Raw genomic sequence first — 22,575 nt, 5'->3', positions numbered from 1 at the left:
AAAGTCTATAGTTACCTTGTACAAGCAATGGTCTGTGGTTCTGTTTTTCTTTTTTTCTTCCCCCACAGAACGTGTAAGAGTTAGCCAAAGGAGGTCAGCACTGGGTTTCCTGTTGCTATTTTGGTCAGTGAAATGCGGGGATCTATTCAGGCTACCTACTAATAGTATCAAGGGGTACTGAAGCACTGCAGAAACTAAATCAGGAGTAGTGAGTCGTTTAGACTGTGTGCTATCCAGGACTCACAGCTCATAGCCCTGTTCTTAGGAGAAAGTAGGTGAGACGCCTAATTCTGAGGAGATGGTTATTCCTCTGCCTGGATGTGGAAGCGGGGTCTTCCATGCATACATGTGTATGATAGCACGGTTTGCTTTTGGGGCTTGAGGATGTCAAGTAACTGTTGTAGATCATTAGACTATGGACAACTTTAGTCACTAAAAAGGTCAATTTTAGCTTTCCAAGGGGATAATCACTCAGTACACTGGTATTTGATGTAACRGGTGCTGCCTGGAACAAAGTGGCTGGTAAACTGGTATAGCTGGTTTGCTAAGATGTAGTCTGTCTTCCTTGCAGGTCTCTGCTTTTCTGTGAGCTGAGTACAGGGAGCATGACTGGAAGTGGCAGACTGTGATCATCCATGACAACCTTGCCACTAAAAGCATAAGGAACACTTGATGTGCTGGGCTTTCCTTTCATCTGACTCTCTGCAGAGATGTTGTTCAGTAGCATGGATGTTTTTCAGAGTATGAAAGTTTGAGTGTAGTTACTGTTGTGTTGATACAGTAGTGCATGTGATGAAGCTGTGGACACAGTTCCCCATATTCGATGCTGTCTTCCCAAGAAGCCCTTAGTTATGTGTAATAGTAATAGATAGCCTTGGTTTATGCATTTTGAAGTTTACCTGTTTAATCCCTAACTGATTACAGTCTGGGAGAAAACATTACAAGAAAGGCTGCAGACTTCCCGAGTGTGTAGAATTACAGTTATAGGTAACACCTTCAGGAGAGGATGTAGGACTTCACTGAGATGCTATTGCAGTAATTATGGTGAAGCATGTAGTCTGTAAGACTGCTTCAGTTTGGATACTGCAAACTATAGTGATACCTTGGGCCTCCTTTTACAGAGGTCTTCCCTGTCAAATAGACACCTTCAAGTAAAAGATCATGCCTGTGGTGAAATACATTGGTATATAATGTGTGTGTTCTTCTTTTGTCACTTCCTGAAGTCTATCCTAGCTGAGTAATTCCACATCTGAGGTGAAAGCTTGTCCTGGTCTTGTTGGGGTGATGTGTTGTCTAGCTGTCTTAGGATGCTGCCGCCACAGGCAATTTCTGGATTTCTTTGCTGATCTTGTAACCATTTCGGATGACTTGAAGTTACCTGAGTGTGTCATGTGGTGGATGTTGCGGGGAGGGAAATTTGTGGCAGATAATGAAGGTTTTGCTGTACTGGATCGGTGCACTACTTCTCTACTACAAACGCAGAGTACAGAAATGTCTCTGAAAGTGGCTTATTTACTTATGAAAGCTGAGTGTCCTTACACCAGCAATAGGCAGGGAGAGGTGTGCTTGGTGACCTCTTAAAGTGACCTTTTAGCCAAACTTCCCTGTGACTTCCTATCAGAGCTTCTCTGTAACCTCTCCTTGCTTCTTCCAATAATGTAAGTTACTACCGCAGTTACTTCTGCGTGGCAACTTGAGATAAGTTGCTTGCAGCGCATTGTGGTAGGGACCAAATCTSTGTCCATTTGCAAAGGCTCTGTTCCTTCATCTGGAAATGCCGGTGGAACTTGAGGATATTTGGTTCCGTTTGCACAAGTGAAGCACCAACTTATTGAAGCATAGCAAAGASGCTGCATGAGAAGGTCAGAACATGGTCTCCAATGAAATATTCACCAGTGAGCTTATCATGCCGTTTGAAATGCCACTAAATTGAATATTATGCTCTGTTGAAGCAACATCTCCGCTTTTAGAGGTATTACATCAGATCACCCCATAAGACTGATAAATAGCAAAGCAGAGCCCATTGCTGTCTATTTTAGAGACTAAACAGTAGYTCATTTTTGTGTGCTTGAATATCTCTTAGCTTTTCAAAAAAGCTTAGCTTTTATTTTGAGCTTCCAGCTAAGCACTGTATGAATGCTTTAAATTCTTCCCAATAGTATATAGTGCAAAATTCACAGCACTGTATTATGTGAAAATAGTTAGGCACTTCTGTATTCAAGGTGAAGCTCACACACAGCACTCTTTGCCTTCTAAAGCTTTCCAGCAAGGGCTCCTGCAGATTTTTATGTGCAGTAGACAGATTTAATAAAGATCTTTCTTTTCTTTTCTTTTTTTTTTTCCTTTTTCTCCTCCAAAGGAGGACTTGTTTTGATCACTCCATCTGCTTTTTATTTCCTTCAGTGATGGGGAGGGAAAGAAAAGAACATCAACTGTCTGCAGCAGTGAGTCTCTAAATGCTGTGGGGGCCACGCTCACACCGCGCCGCATCTCCTGGCGGCAGAGAATATTCCTGCGGGTAGCTTCACCCATGAATAAATCTCCTTCCAAGATGCAGCATCCAGGTCTGTGTGTGCTTTAAAAAAAATAAACAAGCAGATGTTACTGAATAGTTATTATTGAAATGAACTGTTACATGTAAAACTACAGAAGGAAAAAGGAGGTCATATATATATATATGTAATGTTCTTGCTAAACCCTCGCTATAAGGTATGTTCTTGTCAGTTGGTTTTAGGTCTTTGTTACTTTGAACAGATAATTTAGTTATCAAAATCAAATGAATTGCACTCTGCTGTGACTGTGCTGATAGCAAAGAAACTAAAAACTGCCTTTTGCTAACAAAAATACTCTCTTTACCAGATAGCAAATTTTTACTCTACTCTGCTTATGTAATAGTGTTTGTAGCAAACAGGGTTATTTCTCTGCCTTGTCGTTTGACTATATATAGTGCCTCTTGAATGGGTTAGTGATTTCTTTATTAGTTCACTAGCTTTAGGTCACATAAGCTTGACAGTTCTGAAATACCTACAATCATAATAATAGATATAGTGGATTAGTAGAACTGACAACTCTGGATTGATGGCAAACCCTATATTTAGTGACCATGAAGTGCTATATCCCAATGCTGCAGCTTAGCAGATGGAGAAAGTTGCTTTTCATATATAGCCTGTGATTAAATCACAACAGTAAACAAGATCAACTATAGAAGAGACTATGGATAAATGCCTTTTTGTAATTAAGAAGTTAACTGGAAAGTGTCAAAATATTGGGTGACCCTAACACTTCAGTAAAAAAATTCTCCACTGTTGAACTGTGTTTTCTTACTCTGAACTGAGTGTCTTGCTGCTGAATGTGAAAGACTGCTATTTCCATTTTGCCATTACACAGATATTCACGATGTGTCTAACAATCTGTTTCCTGTAATACCTCTTTGATTCTTTGCAGATGGTCATGAGGGAAGAGAGTTGTTACCATTATCACCTCTTGCTCCACCGTTGGAGGAGGACCCTCTTGTTTTAGTATTGCAAAATGAGGATGCCTTAGATAAAGCTGGTGAGAAGAAGAACTCAGAAGAACTACAAAGTCTATGGAGAAAAGCCATCCATCAACAAATTCTGTTGCTTCGAATGGAAAAAGAAAACCAGAAGCTGGAAGGTTAGCTATTTATAATTAAAAAATTCCCCTGAAAACCATTACAAGTTCTACTGTCAGACACTGAAAATTATACTGATGTTATACCTCAAACAATGGTTCTGTAACTTCTTGGTTAATGCTGCTAGAAAATATTAGGATATACACTTTTTTCCCCCTTCCCTTCATAGACCTATCTTAGTTTGTTGCATTCCCCTTCCACATGCCAACTTGTTAAATATAATGTTAAAGGAGAAGTTGTGTTAGGCATAAGTCACGACAGTATAGGTATATGTTCTAGCTGACTGAATCTAGAAATTCTAATATGAAGTGGAGTCGAGAGAAGGGGTTCTGTGTGGACACTTAAGAATGGTGGACCTTACCTCTATGTTTCTTTTCAGTCCTTTGCAGCCCAGTTGCAAATTACTCAAACAGATATCATGCATTGTAAAAGCATGTGACAATTCTAATCAGTCTTCTTCTGTCCCTCATTATAACACTACTGTGATGTAATTAATAACTCAATGCAAATAAGATTTTTGAATAATTGGCTCTAGATATGCCAAAAAAGTCCCCTTTTTTCAGATGAGCACTGTACACTGAAAACTGAGTCCTGTTGCAGAGGCATCTGAAGCTGGCCATGCTGACTTGTCTGCTCTCAGAGCTTTTGGCCAAGCCATTTTATTATGGCTAGTCAAGACTCATACAAATGAAAGATTGGATGTAATGTCTGTTATTATGAAAATGTTTCTGAGTACAGTATACTAATCACCTTCAATGCAAGTTGAAGGGTGAAAGGTGAGTTAAAGGGATTTTCAAAGGGTGAGAAGTAAACCTGAACATCTGTCTTTAGGCTTCCTCCCTGTGGGCTGTTGCAATGACAACATGGGTCTTTGGTCAGCACATCTTCTGAGCTGATGTGCGCTGAGCAAGTACTTGGATTCAGGCAGTGGCTGATGTCGTAACCTACAGTTAAACACAGACCTCGGGAACAGCCACTATAATAACAGAAATGGCTGAGTTGTCTACTTGAAGCCTCACTCCTAGCTGTGTAAATTTTTCAGCCTGTGTATGAATATAAGCATTTAAGACTAGAATTGCTGTGTTTTCAGTGGTTTTCTGTTAATGTTTTATTGGTTTTGTTTATAAAATATTAATGGAACCTTTTCTCCTGTTCCTTTGCTGTCGAGGAGACTTGAATATTATTAGCTTTGTTTTACAGAAGGTAAGTTTTGTGAGTCACGCACCCTTTGCTTAATCCTTTTCTGAGCAGCTGAAAGCTACTTTTTACAGTAGATCACCTAGAAATATAATTGCTAAAAGGTGTTGCAGACCACTTATTAATGCTTTGCCTAGCTATTTCTAGGGTTGGCTGCAAGCAGCTGAAGCTGGCATAATAGTAGTAGGAGAAGCATGCCCAACAGGAATGGAAGTGTACAGCACCTTGCATAATAGTTGCGTCTAGAAGACAAGGCCTTCTGTAGTGTTCAATAAATAGTGTCTCAGTGGTGTAACATACAGCTTTTGGAAGTACTTTATCACCTATATTTTTGCAACAGTGAAGGCAATGAGCTTACTAATTCATTCAATATTGACTATATCCAAAGAAAGATGATTAGATGAGGAGCTGGTTGTCTTCTCTCGCTTTGCAAGTTGTGTAGTAACAGGAGTGTGCATGACTGAGAGGGAGAATTAGCTTTAATCTAGAGATGTTACGGGGTGTACCCTTGTACAAAGAGAGGAGGAAGTTTTCTTCAAGGACAGAATGACTCAGATCATGGCAAGTAGGAGATGAACTCAGCTGCAGCTTTCAGAGATCATACTGTGAAATACACAATTCAGTCCAGTGATTATTAGACCTATCTCTGTCAATTAAGACATATTCGTATATTGATTCCAGTTTTTATGCATCAATAGCGGAGGAAATGAAGTGTTTTACTATGTGCATATCATGTATAATAAAATAACTACCACAGCTCATTTCTCAGTAATGGAAATAAAAGCTACTCCTCCATGAAATTATAGAGTAACTCCTGGATGCTCTTTAGAAATAATGAGAAATAAGGTATTCTTACATAGCAAAGCTCTAAAAGTGTAAAGCAACATGTGTTCTGTGCTAAGCATAGATGTACCTGTTTGCACGTGGTTCAAGTAGCTGTGCCAACAGTTCTTACAATCTCTTAAGGGACATCCAAAATGAAGCCCGTCACACAGGCCATAATTTTTACAAGACTTACCTAGGTTGCTTTCCTAAATATCTCATGCAAACATTCATATGTTTGGGACTTTCCATCCTAAAACCGTTATAATGTTCAGTATAAACAAGAAAAAAATTATCGAAGATTTTTTTTTGCAGTTGAAAGAAGCAGCAGATGTGGTGAAGTTGACTATGTAGAGTGGGTTTTTCTTCTTGCCCCAAGCCTTAAAAAAATATTCTCATGTACTTCAAGAATTCCTAGTGTTCATGGCTCAGCAATACAAATCAGATTGTTCCCTGCAGCATCTTATGACAGAAGACTGACCCCATCTCAGCTATCAGCTGATGAATTGTAGGTGTATTTATGCCTAGTCATCTTTTATCAGATCAATGTATCTAGCATGAGTGGTTTTTGTATGCCTGACATCTCGTAATTTTCTAATATTTTAGTTCCCCATTTTCCCTTCCCTTATTTTCTGTGCTCTAGCAAGCAGAGATGAGCTCCAGTCAAGAAAAGTCAAATTGGACTATGATGAAGTTGGTACATGTCAGAAAGATGCCATCAATGTTTGGGATAAGAAATTACTAAACTGCAGAGCCAAAATCCGATGTGACATGGAAGATATTCATGCCACTTTGAAAGAAGGTATTTATACAGGATGGCTTTTAACTAGAAAATCTGAAGATTTTTGTTGTCTGACACTGGGGGAAATCAGTAGCAGTATTTTTTTTTCCAATAGTATAAAATCACTAAGAAATTGCCTTCTTTCTGTATGTGCATCTATCTTCTAGTGTCAAATAGCAAATAGATTCTATTGTGTCTGAAACTTGCAGTCAGTGACGTAGAAACATAACTAGTGCTTGACTCCTGAAAATAATATCATACTCCCCTGTCTGTTATGTTGAGGACTGAACTAGGAGATTCTGCAGCTAAAACTATGGCTTTCTGGTCTCCTCTCTATGGAGATACCTTTTACTGTGAATTTGTGGTCCTTTGTCTTACCTGTTTGTTGAAAAGGCAGGGACACATTGTCTAACATGGACTGTATACAAATACTTGGAGGAGTCTCAACCATGCTTTAGCGAATCAGAAGTGCCTCAACTTGCTGAGTCCAGACTGATCTTAACTATTTTTCTTCCATGAGTAAAAGGCCAGGATGTTTTGTCTGGAGGTGGATCTTCCTTTGGTCTAGCCATAAGAACAGGTTGCCCAGAGAGGTTGTGGAGTCTCCCCTGGAGATATTCAAAACCCACCTGGACATGATCCTGTGCAATGTGCAACATGCTCTAGGTGACCCTGCTTGAGCAGGGAGGGTTGGACTAGATGATATCCAGGGGTCATTTCCAACCTCAACCGTTCTGCGAAGGTGAGCCAAAGGGCCTTGTTAGCATGATGTCTGTGTATATTTTGCTTGTCTTTCTGTGCCCTCCTGTCTAGAATCTCGTGTCCATATTACAGGTGCTAAAAAATGATAATGTATTGGTGTAATTTGGTTATGGCAGAGTAGGGAAGCTTAAAACATTACCAAAAAAAGTGTGGAAGAAATAGGTGGTTCCTGTTAGTGACCTGCGGGAGAGTGCCAGCTGGTCATTACCTTGCTGGTGTAACTTCTCCCATTTGGCACTGGGAGCAAGCAGATGCTTTTTATAACTTGTACTCTTGTTACTTTCTAGTTGCAAATTATTATTTATTAGCAGAATTGACAATTTCTTTTGAATTTTGAAAATCAATGTAGAGAGTCAGATATTGAAGAGGGAGATGTATGTGAAAGTTCAAAAACAGTATTTTAATCTAGGTGATACTTGAATGACTAGAGAGAAATGCTTTGTTTCACTATGAGTCATTCTGTGTCCTTCCTTCAGTACAGAGCCTTAATGCTTTGAATTGAGCTTTTGTACGCTTTTTTGTATGACCTGCAGGCGTACCAAAAAGTCGTCGAGGAGAAATTTGGCAATTTTTGGCTGTGCAGCATCGAGTCAGACACAGACTGCCAAACAAACAGCAGCCTCCTGACGTCTCTTACAAAGAACTGTTGAAACAACTGACGGCTCAACAGCATGCCATCCTCGTAGATCTAGGTGCGTGTGTTTTGGCTGAGGTTTTCCTAACACATTTCATGTGTCTTTGAGCAGAAGCATGGCTATCTTAATTGACTCTATTGCTGGAGACAGATGCTGCTGTATCAGCAGCAGTTTCTGTGTTGTGAGGATGTGTTCTGCCTTTGCCACTCAGTGTCCTCTCAACAGGTGATTGGTCTGACTAAAGTCAATCCCCATGTGAAAGATCTATGGGAAGAGAGAAAATCTGGTTGTCTGGTGAGGTTATTTCCTCTTCTGAGGAGACCTGGGTATCAACTGCTCTCTCTTTACACCAGGACGGACATTCCCTACCCATCCTTACTTTTCTACCCAGCTGGGAGCAGGACAGCTCTCWCTCTTCAATCTCCTGAAAGCGTATTCTTTGCTGGACAAGGAAGTGGGGTATTGCCAAGGTATCAGCTTCGTAGCTGGAGTGCTGCTTCTACATATGAGTGAGGAGCAAGCCTTTGAAATGCTGAAATTCCTCATGTATGACCTTGGCTTCCGTAAACAGTACAGGCCAGACATGATGTCGCTACAGGTAAGTCAACCTTGTAAAGCAATCCAAAATTTTAAATGAGACTTAAGCTCTTGGTGGTCGCTCATGTTCCTTAGGGACTTATGAAGCTTCATATGCTTTTTCRGAGGTTGTGACATACGCGCAAGCTTTTTCACAAATTGTGTCAGAGAAGGGGTTTGACCCTTGCAAATTAAAGAAGTTTGAAAGTTGCAGACTTTCCTGTCACACGTCTCCATGATCTTCAGTTTGGAAACTCTGCTTTCTCTGCTGTTTTGCTCTTCCTTTTCTCTTCCTCGCTACTCTCTCTTCCTTATTCCAAAAAAGTCCTCTCTGCTTGCATCTGTATAGACGACATTTAAAAATAAATTTGTTTTTGTTTTTCTTCAGTCTGTGAACGCTTAGATATAGAAGATTTTAAATCGTTTGTCCTGTAACTCCATGTCAGATCAATAGTGCCACCCAGTGGCCAGTCAGTACACTCCACAGGGCATTTCTACTCGGGGCCTCTGTCTTAAATGATCAACATTAGTCTTTGAATAGCTAGCTATACATACTCAAGGCTTCCTACGAGAGAGACAGAAAATCTTTCAACTGTGTGTAAACTGTGAGGTTTCAAGTTTGAGGAGTCTTGCACCTTGAGATGAAACAGTCCACTGATTTACATAACCGTATGCTCTAAGCCTCTAGTGTTATAAAGGGATGTACAATTGCTGAATTAAGGCTTGTAATCCACAGTGGAGAAAGCAAATACTAAGAAGTAGATACAAAAGTCTCAATTTCTGTCATGCTCCCTACATAGCAAACACTTATAGTTAAGTAAAAAATCTGTGGGGAGAGTGTTCGATTTGCTTTGCTTGACCAGTAGGTTAGGTACTTACTTGGCAAATATGTAGCATAGCAGAATAGATTTTAGTTAAAGAAAATGTACGTAGTGCTTTTCAAAATGATTTGGAGGAGTATTTCACTGTGCACTAGGTGTTGAGTTATGCCGTGACTGCTTTGTTGTGATGAATTAAACGTGAAAAGCCCTATAGAGCATTGTTCCACCTCTTCCCTGTGTCCTTGGCTCACAAATGACACTCTGAACCAGTGGGGGTCCAAGTGTAATAAATGCACAGGTGTGAGTTTTTTCCCCAAGAAACTGCCCATTTGTATGTTATACTGCGCTTGTAGGCTCTTTCAATAATTTATGATGCTTTGAGGGCATTCAGATATTCAGAATTTCCCCCTTGTGACTTAAATGAGTCTGAAACATTCCTCCTCAGATGCTCTTAGGAAGAAAGTATTCTTTTATGTTTGTGAAGGTTTACAACTTGTAGCACTGTTTGCCCTTTAAATGAGATGACCCCTCTTCCCGCATGGTTGCCTCCTAGGCAGTTACCCTCTTCTAGACGGTACAAGTTTTATCTGCTAAAGACAAGCTAGACTATTTATGATGACTTAGCCAGATGATCTAGTTAAAGCTAAATCCTTTGTTTTGTTTTTTAACAGGATTARAGCACTTGTACATTCTTTGTGCTTACAGCACCAAAACATGAGCAAATCCATACACAGAATTAACTACTGTCCTGCAGAAGAACAATGTGGATATTTATTTAGGATAAAGAAAGCTTCTTACCTTTTTAAATGCCAAGTTGTCTGGAAAAAAGATAGTAATCTAGATCCTTACTTCATAATGAACTTACCCAATGACTGGTTTGATGAACCCATCCAGTAACTGGTTTATGGCCTCTGTGGTGGTATTCTAGTTTCCCATGTAAATATGGGTCTTAGCAACACTGTCCAAACTGTGCTTAACTGGTAGCTTTACAAATTAACCAAGGAATCAAATGCATGTGCAAATTTAGCTAACTTACCTGAACGAGAAGTGATCAGTCTGTTGGTGGATGCGGTGGTCTGATAGATGAACAGTTTCAAGTATTATCAACCTGTGGTAGGGAAAAATCATGACCGCTGAAAGAAGGAAGATAACTAGATCCTGTAAATCATTTTATCATTGAGGAATGAATTCCTGTGAAGCATAAGGCACTATTGACAGCAAAATTGGGCCTGGCAGGTAATCAATATATTCTTGCTTCTCAATTTCTACTTTCTGAGAGAAATGTCACTCTGTACTATGAGTGACTTACTGTGGAGTGTAAGCCATCAAAATTACAAGGGAATAATTTACCTTAGAATGGTATTCTTAGCAATGAATATCAACATGTCACCATTTTGTTTTGCAACCTTTGACAGGTTATTTAGCAGCATTTATTGCATCAGTATCTTAAATTCCCCTGGCCTCCTGGCATGTGGGAAGTGTTCTGGGAAATGCATATGTGGTACACTTCGATTAACTCACTGCATCTGCTGCACACACCGTGCATTAGTAGTCTAGAGTGATGACTGCAGCAGAGGAGTCTTAAATACAGCAAAAATATGGCCAAACTCGAAGGGTGAAGGCTGAAGTGCATAAACTTAGCCAAGAAATAATTYAGCTCTGTAACTAAAAATTTTGGCATCTTGAAGATGTTATTTTACTTGGAAAGGGTGCTTTTACTTTCATTACTGCAAGACTAAGTTCTAGTTTGTTGGCCAGGTTAGATCAATATATTCCCTTCTTATCTTAAGGTTATGTATYTGAACTTAGAGAATGCTTCATTAATTAGTGATCGGGTTCAAATTGTTCTRTATTATTCACTAGTGTGTTAGTTTTAATTGATTAGAGGTGGGATGTTTATATGTSAGTAGATACCGCCCAAGGCCCTAGGCAGCAATTAAGCTTCATTTTACAGTGCCGTCAGTACTGAAGTTAATTTCCCTRGAGTAGAATGTGAATGGTTTAGAAAACGGAGTAAAGCTGAACTTTTCTTTCTCTTCTCCCCAATGTATTGTAGATTCAGATGTATCAGCTGTCAAGGCTTCTTCATGATTATCACAGAGACCTATATAATCATCTTGAAGAGAATGAAATCAGTCCCAGTCTTTATGCTGCACCATGGTTTCTTACGCTGTTTGCATCTCAGTTTCCATTAGGATTTGTAGCCAGAGTATTTGGTAAGAAAGACTACTTTATTGTGGTAGGAAGCAGAACAATGTTGTCCTTTGTGTTTTCCAACTCTATGGGAATAGTTTTTCACCTCCTAGTACCATTTGGGGGACTGTCCTGGGTGGAAAGTAGAACCACTCCTTGTGGTGGGATGTCAGCTGCTTTTCAGAGAGGAAGGCAGGAAAACGGTGAAATATATCCTTCGAAACCCTGAATTTGAGCAGTTAAGTATGTCTGTTATTAGCCAAGATTTGGCTTTTGAAGCAGAAACTTTCACAGATGTGTTTAACACCTGAAGTTTTCAGTCTRTACTTACAGACAATTTCATCTTGTTGAACTTGCAAACTGAACTTCAGCKTAGTGGAGGAAAAAAAAGGTAGAATATGCTGGTTTTCAAGAAACTGAAATAATAATTTGACCTTTTTTTTTTTCTCCCCCCCTAATACAGATTCAAGTAAAGTTGGACTTAAAGGCTGTTTCAGGTGCTTGTTTATATTGAATGGTTTTCTAGTCTTAGTATGCTTCATGTTTCATTTAAATAATTTTCTCTACTTTTCTCTTCTTCAGATAACATCTAGTAGAGAAGTTTAAATACAACAAAGAAGTTTAAATAGTAGAAGTTTAAATAGTACAAGGCACTACTGTACCTTGTAGTGTTTGCAATATCAGGATGACAATTACTTGGTTTTGTTTTCTTCATTGGGAATAAGAACTGCAAACTTAATCAAATTACTAGAAATGCAGCACTTGTCTGTTGGGGGGCAGTTAAAACTCACTACAGTCAGACAYGCATCTGGAAAGTAGGAGCATATATCGTGTGTTTTCCACTTATTTTTCTGTTTTTGTAAAACACTTGCGTTTTTGTAAGAAATTCAGCCTGACATTTATCGCGTATTTTATTACTGAAGGGTTTTTTTTGTTTTGATTTTCTTTTTCCATTGCACAGTTTTTCCTTTTTRCATAAAACATTTTCTGATTTGTTTTTGGATGAAGAAATGATTTTTGTGTCTGTTTCTCAGCAGATTATTGAATTCTGAACCTTTTGGGGGTTTGTTCTGTCCCACTCCCCCTCCCCACAACTAAAGTACTTTTTGTACCTTTTTTGGCTTCATTTCCTTCTTCAGTGAGTTTTGAATTTGGAAAACTCATTTTTGAGAGTGGGGAAGGTCAGTGTTCATTTCACTGTAAACGACCAGAGCAAGGCATCTTTTCGTTTTAAAACTACAATGTCAACAGGCTGTCCTAGATCCTAGTACTTTGGATCCCTGCATCTTCAGTGTCTTCTGAGCCTCCCACATACCTGTAAGAGGTGGCTAACATCTACCAATCTCAAAATGTATACTTAAAATACATATTTTATATATGTGTGTGTGTTTGTGTATGCACAWAACATGTATRTTTGCACTACTTGAATATGCGTTGTATAGTTGAGAAGGGAGARTTTTGGGAATGCTTTACAAGTGAGATTAACACCTCATCAGCGTCCTCGTGCTACCTGTGACACTATATTAGGGCCAGGGATAGCCTAGCTGTGTTGGTATGGGAAGTTGTGGTGACTCAGGAATGTGGCCCTGCTCTTGGTCAAATGACCCAGCCAACAGCACGGGAACCGTGACGACTTGCTTATGTGCYGCCTTCACCTTAGTAGCTTCCAAGACTGAGTTTCTAGTTCCTGTGACGAGGTTTCTAGTTTTTGTGCAGCCAGTGTCTGCTGATTTCAGCACAGTATGGGCTTTTCCCTCATATGGACATAATTATACCTCCAAGTATAGGTTTGGAAGATAAGTTAAAGCCAATATGATCAATACTATGGATTTTTAGAAGAGTATGATTAGTATTGGAAGCTATCAATGACTGGAAGCAGAGAGTTGGAAGTCAGCACTGGAAGTATRTTGGGCTGTGGTCCGCTTCTCAGCGCACACAGATGAATTTAAAAACAGTTAGTAGTTAGTGAATAGTCTGTAATCTGTAGCAGACACTAATGAAATGTTTATTGCAGATAACCGTTACAGGCATAATGGTWCTTTCAGCATATAGTACTTTCTTTTAATGCGCTCTTACATCTATAAGATGACAAAATGTTTTTCTTTGCTTTTATCTCATGTTAAAATAAGATCTATTGCACTTGTGAACTGAATGAATCTGCAGTATGTTTACTTAAAATTCCCAGCAAATATATATTTATTGATTTACTTTAGCTCTCATTTTCAAGATATTTTAATGTTTTTCTTTTTTTAGATATTATTTTTCTTCAAGGAACAGAAGTCATATTTAAAGTAGCACTGAGCCTACTTAGCAGTCAGGAAACATCTATAATGGGATGCGAGAGTTTTGAGAATATTGTTGATTTTCTTAAAAGCACTATTCCAGACATGACTCATCCACAGATGGAAAAAATTATTACCCAGGTAAGGTTGTTTTTTCTCCTTTTCATTGTTTTTCATTTAGTTTGTTTTTAAGAGATTGTGCCTAAGATAAATATAAAAGGTCCTTGCAATATATTCCTTTCTCAATTGCTGAGGTGTGAAATACAAAGGAGTTGTCTTCCCAGTAACTTGTACAAAAATAGGATATGCTTAAATTTCAATACTTCCTGAAATGTGGATCTATCAGGAATTTAGTTGCTACTTCAGTGCTAGTAGAGAAGACCTTTTTAAGATTATTTTCTGGCCGGCTGTTGGAAAACTGTGACTTTCCTTATAAACTTCACATCATCATCAGTAGGGTAGAAGTAGCCTGTCTTAACAGTCCTAAACCCTGCTCGTGCTCCTTGACGGTGGATAGGGAGCAGAACTCACCACAATAGGGTGAGCCAGCATCACAGCAGTTTCTCTTTTTGATCCCTAGGTTCCTAGCTACCCAGGGCCAGTTATCTGGTGCTAACTTTTTTGAACTCCTCCMGCGTAAAATCCCACAGGTTAGGATTGTAAGGCCCAGTTTTCATCATTTGTATTTATATTGAAAGTCAAGGTCAAGCAGACTTTGCTGTTCTGTTGCACGTGTGGCTCTGTCCTCCTGGAGATCACATTAGGGTGCCCTAGTCCAGCTTCCCCTTCTCATCCCAAGATTGTCCATGGCRTGGGTTACGTTTGGCAAGTGCTTGGTAGTGCTAGAAATAAAAGCTCCCTGAGAGGGACCTGGCTTTCCTCGAGTAAGGGAAAGGAGGACTGGAGTGGTGGTACTTCATCAGTGTCACTGCAACTTTGTGGCAAAGGATGAGAATGAAAGAGAGACAAAGACATACTGATGTTGAGGTAGGAAGAGTGCTTCCTACAAGGCTTGCTTTGTAAYGTCTTGCGAAGTACTGTCAGTGCCTTGGATCTTCTTTTCCRTTCATCCCTTTCCTCTGCATTCACATCGCAAATTGTGCCTGAGTCTCGGTCTGAACTTCAGCCTCAGCTGTGAGCCTGTGGGCTGTTTTTCCCCTTCAGGCAGTGAGCCAGAGTTAATGGCAGATCTCTAGAAAACAGTCTCCGTACGCAGGAGCTCAATTAATACTGCCGCATCGGTTCCCGTTAACCCTTGAACGTTTGAAGGGCTTTCGTWTAGCAATTCTTTTGCAGGCAGCTACTGCAAGCACCTTCATGTATAAATTTTAAATTCCTCACTGTATTGATTGTGATAGCCATGCTAAACCTGTGCCTCTTTACAGGCACTTTAAATATGCGTCTTCACAACTCACTGATTCGAATGACAGAGATGGTAGTTCAGTTTTTTTGAGGCTATTAGAAGTTAAATCTCTGTCTTGTGGTCTGTGTGAGTCTGTGTGCGCTGTGATGTGATGAACATGATCGAACCAGCTCTGCGCAGTCTGATTGAGTGAAGGGTGGGTTTTGTCACCTGGGCGACGGCGGATGCAGTGACATGCTGGGCAGCCCGGCTCTGARAGGAGGGCAGCCGGCTTCCCTGTGTCGTGGTCCCACACTGAGCAGCCTTCTGGATCTGCAGGAATGTGCAGACCGCCTGTGTCTTGTTGCTGCTACCTAGRTTGGCTGTAGGTGGAGTCATCTGGGTAAATTGGTGCTATAGCTCCCAGGACCTTCACTATTTGAGATAATGAAAGAAAAAAGGAGATACTATGCATGACTATACTACTCAGAAAAGGACCAACAGGGTTGTTGCATCAGAAGAAGCTGGCGCATTGTATGTCTGTCTGGAACACCATATGTAATTTAAATTTCTATGTCACATCTGGGTTATCTGAAGAATGTTGAATGTAAAGCAGAGCTTGTTGTATGTGCATCTTTTATTAGTGACTTGTTCATGATTTCTAGAATAAGGAGCAGAATTAACATCACTGTAGACATCCTTCCCTTAGTTGTCTAAATTATTTGGTACCTTTTTGGAAGCTGAGAGGCTGTGATTAGATCTATGTGTGGGTAAGGGTCATATGGCTTCATTACTGTAGGACTGAGCACATTGTAGTCTTTATCCAAGATGTTTAGGTGTTTATCAGTAGGAAAGTAGTGTATTTCCATGCCAGAGATGGAGCACAGAGAAGCTGTATAACCATGTACAGTGTTTCGTAAAAGTTTATAAATGGGGACTTGGAGTCAAGAGATGCTATTTTGAGAGTAGTGGTCTGATTCCTGTTTTGCTCTTCCTTGTTCCGAGACTCTGCTCCTATCAGAGGCTGGTGAGAATTGAATTTAAACTTTTATTCTTAAACTTCTTTGTATTCATGAGTAATATAATAAGATTTGGCCTGACTATTAAATTCTTGGATAGAATAAGACTTCTGCTGATACATCATTATCATGATATCTATTAGAAGTATAATTAACTATCAGAGGTAAAATTATCATTCAAGGTAGCATTTGACAATTATAAAAGTGGTGATCCAGTTTATTTTAAGATCTGTAACTTATTATGCTACAATTAATAACTCTGTATGCTAAAATGCTCTTACCACAGACGTGCACATAAAATGCTTTATTGAAAGGAACATGAAAAGAGAAATGAAGTTCATCATTTATATGAAGCTTTTATATGAGATAAATGCTCCTTATGCAGGTAAAAATTTATTTTTGTGTTTTGGCAGGTGTTTGAGATGGATATATCAAAACAGCTCCATGCTTATGAAGTAGAGTACCATGTGCTGCAGGATGAACTCCAGGAAAATATGAATCCCTGTGATGAAGGTGAATCTCTGGAGAAGCTGGAGAGGGCAAACAGCCACCTAAAGAGACAAAACATGGATTTGCTGGAGAAGCTACAGGTAAATGACTAAAGATCACTACCTCGTGAAGAGGTAATTTCTGTGACATAGCCAATAGGAATGTGCATGAGAGGTYTCCTGACTGTAACATTTTATACAGCTGAACAATTTTCTCTAGTACAATAATATGTTTCTGTTAGGCATATTTTTAACCCCTTTGTCATCCCTTGTACTGTTTCTTCTTGCTTTAGATATTTATTTTCTCAAAGTATCTCTAGGCTTATCTTCCATAACATAGTATATTGATTAAATTTTTTACATCTGGCCTAAAAATCAGTCATCTGACCCTTCATCGCTTTGCTTCCCTGTTCTAAGAAATAAGCTATAGTGGTCTTGTTTTCTTCATACCTGTGTAGGCAGTGTCTTTCTGTTCCTCTCTGTGAAGCTCATAATCATACTTTATTTTGAAAGGTGCTCTCTTCTAGCAGTCTTGAATACAGGTGAGTTTCCATCATTTTCAGTAAAAAAAAAAAAAAAAAAAAAAAAGCCTTCTCTTCCTCATTCACAATTTACCCTTCTTCTCATAGGCATGCCAGGACTTGTTTCAGGTTTCCCTATAGATGTTGTTTTGCATATTCCTGAAAGACTGCTATGTGTCAGCAGGCTGTTTCTATATTTACTTGCTCATTTTAACCAGCATTGATGGAGAGCACCTTCAGCTTCTGAAATCTGAAAATGGAAGCAAAAACATTAAGGCTCATGTCATGTCCTCGTTATTTTGGTGTTTACTGGCTACAGGTGCGCTGCTGTGCTCTTGTGATTTGTGGAGAATGTGAATTACTTGGGCATTATTATTATTGGTTACTAGCTGGATTTTTATCTCTGTTCTGAAACTGCACGAAGGGCATAGAAAAATTGTGAATGGTTTGAAAGCCTCCATGGAAGTTCTTCTGTTCTTCGACTGCTGTATTCTAATATATTTTCCTCAGTTTTATCTTAACCGCTTTATCTTTTTGTTTGTATGGGCTTCTTTCCCTTTTCTAATAACATTTGATTAGAGTTTCTCGCTTCTTGCAAAGAGAGATTTGCTGCTACTGAGGTCCAAGGTTTCTGATTACTGGTTGAGCTTCTTTCTGGAAGAAGCTGTAGGTCTTTTGTTGGAGAGTGGGAAGCCCTGTTTCTAGACTGAGATGTTTAGGTTCATCACCCCTTCTCAATTCTGCTGCTTTACTTTTTTCCATAGGTTTCCCATTGCTTTGTCACTGCTGGGCAAGTCATCTCTTCCAGTGTTACTTCAGCTSCGTGATTTTCCCCTTGCTTTTTTTCTCCACCCCCCACCCTCCCTGCCCCGACCTTCCCCCTGATCTTCCCCCTGTGGAAGAGTCTTTTGCAGCTCCAGTCCTGTGTTTTTTGCTTGCTGCAACTTGCATMTCTCATTCCCTCTGCAACACTTTCAGAAATCCTTCAGATTAATCTGGCCACTATATAAAAAAGAAAGCCGAGAAGTAGAGAGCTTATCTCAGATCTCAGAAAGGATTTCCTATTTTCCAAGTTGCCCTGTGTGTAAGGAGATTCTCTCACAGTAGGTGCTCATTGTATCATCTGCCTACACAAATATCTTTTAGAAGTATCTGCGTAGCTATATTGTGTCCTCACCAAAGAGTATACCATAATAATAATATTAAAAAAAATAAATCAGAGTATCTCAATGTAATGTAAAGATAATGTTATTGTTTACAGGTTGCTCATGCTAAAATTCAGAGTCTGGAATCCAGCCTGGAGACTATTTTGACTCGAGAGAACAAAATGAAGACTGTAATTCAGTCCCTGGAGCAGGAGAAGATAACATATCAAAAGACTCTCGAGCAGATAATGAAGTATTTGCCAACAGAAGCATTGTCTGACTGTGAACTGCTCCTGAAGGAAGTAAACTATAATCCAAATAATAAAACAAAATAAGGAAATAAGCCATAAATCAGGGTTTTCTAAGCAGCATAACTTCAAATATTAAGGGAAAGAATAGATGAGTRTGCTGTTTTCAATGAACTTAGAAAGCAATAGGCAACGGTATTATCCAAAACTAGTGCTGGGACACTCATAGCTACAGATGGGCCTTCAAACCTTAGTATGCAAATTCAGACCATTAATTTTTTTTATGGTTGTGTAAATAAATCACAAGGGGGAAGTAAAGGATTCTCATGTAATTATGATGAGTAGATGTATATTTAGAGTTGACCTAACAGAAAAGATTAAAAAAAAAATCAGTAGTTAAAACCAAGGTAATGGTGAACTACAATTTCACTCTGGATGTGCTTGTCTTGTAGTGAAATGAAGATAATGTGTCTTTTTATATATATACTGAATAATACTTGAAAAAAAAGAAAAAAAAAAAAAGAATGTAATTTTCCCTCCAAAGAGCAGCATGTGTCACATCTTCTATGGAAAATCTATGTGAACTCATGCGTGCCTGTCATTTAACTCTACTGACATTGTGTACATAGTAATGCAGAATCACAGAGTTAAGTATCGCTCCTGGCTTGTACCGGGAGAGTTTAGTGCCATACACTGTCTGGGCTGTACCAGTCAGCAGCGTAATTCCACATGCATGTTGGAACTGAACAAAAAAACATCATGTCACAGATAAGCCTCAGTAACTCTGACTTAAATACATATCTATACACACACATGCAGAATTTGTAAATGCAAGAGGTAATACTTTCTTCCCATCCTGTTTGCTTCCACCTGYCCTGCAGTTTTTCAGGAGCGATGGGTGGAAGAAAATAAGGCTGCGGAGTAGTATTTATTCTGGTGTTAATTATCTGCAGAAGACTTGCTGTGATAATAGTTAAGTGTGGAAGAGGTTCTCATTTAACCAAAGAAATCTTGCAGGAAGCCTTGTCTTATCGTGGTCGGAGCCAGGGAGCTGGTTATGGATTCCAGCTGACAAGGGAATCAAGGCAGGTTGCAGGCAGTACAGCAAAAGTTCCTTGGGAGAGGACCAAGYAAGTTTCAAGTATTACGTACCTTTCAGTTTTCACATATCTAGTGGATATACATTTCAAAGGGGATTCTGAAGTACAGGAGCAGTTTCATGCTTTTCTGGTTGTTCCTGTTTTAATACTTTTTGGGGGTGGTTTTTTTAAAACAAACAAAATCATGTTTGTTTTCTGGGAGAGAGAAAGGTAAGCTCTGGTCATTTCAAGACAGAAAATATGTTTATAAAGGCATGATAAGATGCATATAGATTTGAAAATGTTTTCAAGCAGAAATTTCAAAGAAGCTTAGACGGATATGTAATAGACACGTATTTTGGGATGCATGTCTGAACTGTTAAATTGAGTGTCAAAGTGGCTCATGTTATCTCTTACTGTTTATACTGCATTTCAGGAAACGCTTATTCTTTTTAGTATGAAAAACATTTAAGCAAAGTGCCAAATCCAGCAGTGTCTTTATGCATAAGATTGTCCAATTTAGAAAGCAAATGCTTTCTAAGTGTTAYACTTTATGTTGACATAAAGAAAACTGAGGAACAACCATGCTGATTTGCTGCACGCTGCTGCGGAACTGAGGGGTTTGGGGCTTCTTGATTTTTGTTGTTGGTTTTTACTTCCATTGTAGGGTTTTCTTGATTAAAAATATTGATTTACTTAAGTCTTTCTTATTACAGTTGGGGTGCAAGGTCTTAACACTGTGTATAAAAACTATGTGGACTTTGTCTAGGTATTTCAGTAATATTGTGTTGTACCAGGTGGAAGAATGCCAAGTGAAAAGGCAGTTCTTTTCCATTTTGTTCAAAGTAAGTTTTGTCTGTTACGTACATACAAAACCAGTCCTGGGGAACTGCAGTAGAGTGTATTTCAAAGAATCAAGGTTATCCAGAAATATATCATCATTTTTTTTCTTTCCACAGAATGTGCTTTATCTTTTGTTTCACTTATCAAACTTTTCATGTAATGCCTGGAGAAATTCCAATAAATGTCATTGTTGCATTTCCCATGGCCTCTGGCTAGTTTTATTTTTTCTACACCTTGAATAGCGGTCTTAATACCATTTTTCTGGTAGAAAAAAAAAAATCTGTTTATAGTTATTAGTTGTGGGTGGAAAAAAAAGGATTTGTAGAAGGACACAGGCATGATAGAAATTCTTATCAGTGAAAATAGTTTTGCATGTTCAAAGTGTTTTTCTTCTGGTAGCTCTTTGTTCAGTATGTAAGCATGTTGAGAATAGTAATTTGATGAGCTCCTAAGGATGCTGTGCATTTAGTTTGGAAGGAGGAAGATGGCACTGTGACAGCAAATAGGAATAAACTATAGAAGTAAAACTACAATGAGGCAAGCGCCTCATGACGCTGAGGACTTTTATTATAGAATTCATTTTTGGACACAAGTGTGGCTTGTAAGCAGGGTATTTCTAGGGCATCTAGCTTGAAACCTATGCTAAGTAGATAGACTGCAGACTTTCTTCAAGTCTAAAAGCCAAAATCTTTGATTCTTTCAGCAAAATTACACTTGAAGATGGTGGACAGAGTATTTGTGTCCATCTGTCTTTCTCTCCCTCTATAGCTCACAGTTTTACAGGAGCAATTTTTGCTTGGGTTTTGATTATGCTACTGTGAAGAGGGAAGTCTAAGGTGCCACGGGCCAGAGGTTGAGTGGCAAGGATATTTGCTTGGGAGAAAGGATGATTCCTGAGGTTGGTCAAATTGCTCTGTTTTTCCTGTATCATACATCTGAAGTTGGAGGAAAAAAAATTAGAATAAAAGTAATGTTCTGCCTGATCTAAACATAATAGCTCTCACAGCTATTTCATCCTAATGAGGAAAAAGTATCTGCTGTTCCCAGAAGCAGCTAACTTAGAGCACTTTCTGCTGGCAGAGGGCTTTCTTGAAAGGCCTGGGAAGAGATTCATAATTTTAGCTAGCAAACAAGCTTGTAACTGAGAAGTATGACTGCCAGGAATACAGCAGAAAGAGGTCAGGCTGCTAAGAAGAGCTAACATAAGGAACTCTCTTTATGGTATTCACGTCTCTTAGGAATGGCAAATTTGGTCAAAAAGGTGAGGTTGTTTGCTTGCTTGCTTGTTTGTTTTTTGCCTCTCCTAAAAGAAGGGTATCTTTTTAAGATGTCTTTACGTTTGTATTTTGTTCACTTTTCCATGAAGCTCCATTAGATTTTGGTGGAAATGGTTCTACTAATAAAAGACACGTTCCAATTGAAGCCCCAAATTGAAAGCACAGACTGATCTATTATGTCTGGGTAGTCTTAAGTGGGTTGATTATCCCCTCTTCACCGTGACACTGCTTTGCTTAATAACATCGCTGTAAGAAGACGGTGATTTGCGGTAAAGGAAGCAGTTTGCGCAAGCGATTCCAATGGTTTGTGCAAGAATTTGATGTCATTCTCACTGTCCAGAGGTTCTGAGTTTGGATACTTCATCTAAACCTGAAACTAGACAGGTATTAGTTTGAATACCCTTTTGTGCGCTGAAGCGACTAACCCCAGGCAGCCTTAACGGTGAATATCCGCTCTATGTAGTCATCATAGATGGCTGCAACATTTTAAAATTTATCCCAGGCTATGCCATCAGTTTGAAGGATTGTAGTTGATTCTGTATTTCCATTGTTTAGGTTTTAATGTCAGTGCTAGCTATTAGATGCACTCAGTGTAGGCTTTACCTTCCCCAAACCTTCTTTCTAGTGACTAGAAAGAACAAGATTTAACTTTCTTTTCCAAAGAGGAATATTGAATGCTTAGCTATATCCTTCCTCCAGATATTTGGTGTGCAAGGGATAGATTTTATATACTTAAAGTTTAATGTGTTAGCTCACTCTGAATGAAAATATATTAAACTGAGGAGCAACAGTCAAAAGCTGGGGAATAAAGTAGTGATTCCTGTGCACTTTGAACAGCTGCTGGAGCGTGTGCTGACTGGCTTGCAGCTAAGTGGAATCCAGCCGGATTGGT

The 22,575-nt window shown here is 39.1% G+C and overlaps 1 protein-coding gene across 1 annotated transcript in view; it reads left to right on the top strand.

The window, feature by feature from the left end:
• The window catches only part of TBC1D4 (TBC1 domain family member 4), a gene marked incomplete at its 5' end in the record, with an annotated part of 103,249 nt that extends 82,643 nt beyond the window's left edge, over positions 1–20,606 (top strand). The window contains 9 exons of the mRNA XM_085309562.1: positions 2,404–2,564; positions 3,445–3,654; positions 6,315–6,473; positions 7,748–7,906; positions 8,203–8,447; positions 11,303–11,462; positions 13,693–13,862; positions 16,496–16,672; positions 18,353–20,606. Of these exons, the coding sequence (XP_085165688.1) occupies positions 2,404–2,564; positions 3,445–3,654; positions 6,315–6,473; positions 7,748–7,906; positions 8,203–8,447; positions 11,303–11,462; positions 13,693–13,862; positions 16,496–16,672; positions 18,353–18,571 (1,660 nt within the window). The remainder of the gene's footprint in view (positions 1–2,403; positions 2,565–3,444; positions 3,655–6,314; positions 6,474–7,747; positions 7,907–8,202; positions 8,448–11,302; positions 11,463–13,692; positions 13,863–16,495; positions 16,673–18,352) is intronic.
• Positions 20,607–22,575: the final 1,969 nt, after the last annotated feature.

This window comes from Rhea americana, unplaced genomic scaffold (assembly GCF_003343005.1).
Source record: "Rhea americana isolate MKP2758 unplaced genomic scaffold, rheAme1 scaffold_3, whole genome shotgun sequence".
NCBI lineage: Eukaryota > Metazoa > Chordata > Aves > Rheiformes > Rheidae > Rhea > Rhea americana.
The sequence above is the reverse complement of the archived record's forward strand: the minus strand, read 5'-3'. Positions and strand labels throughout refer to the sequence as shown.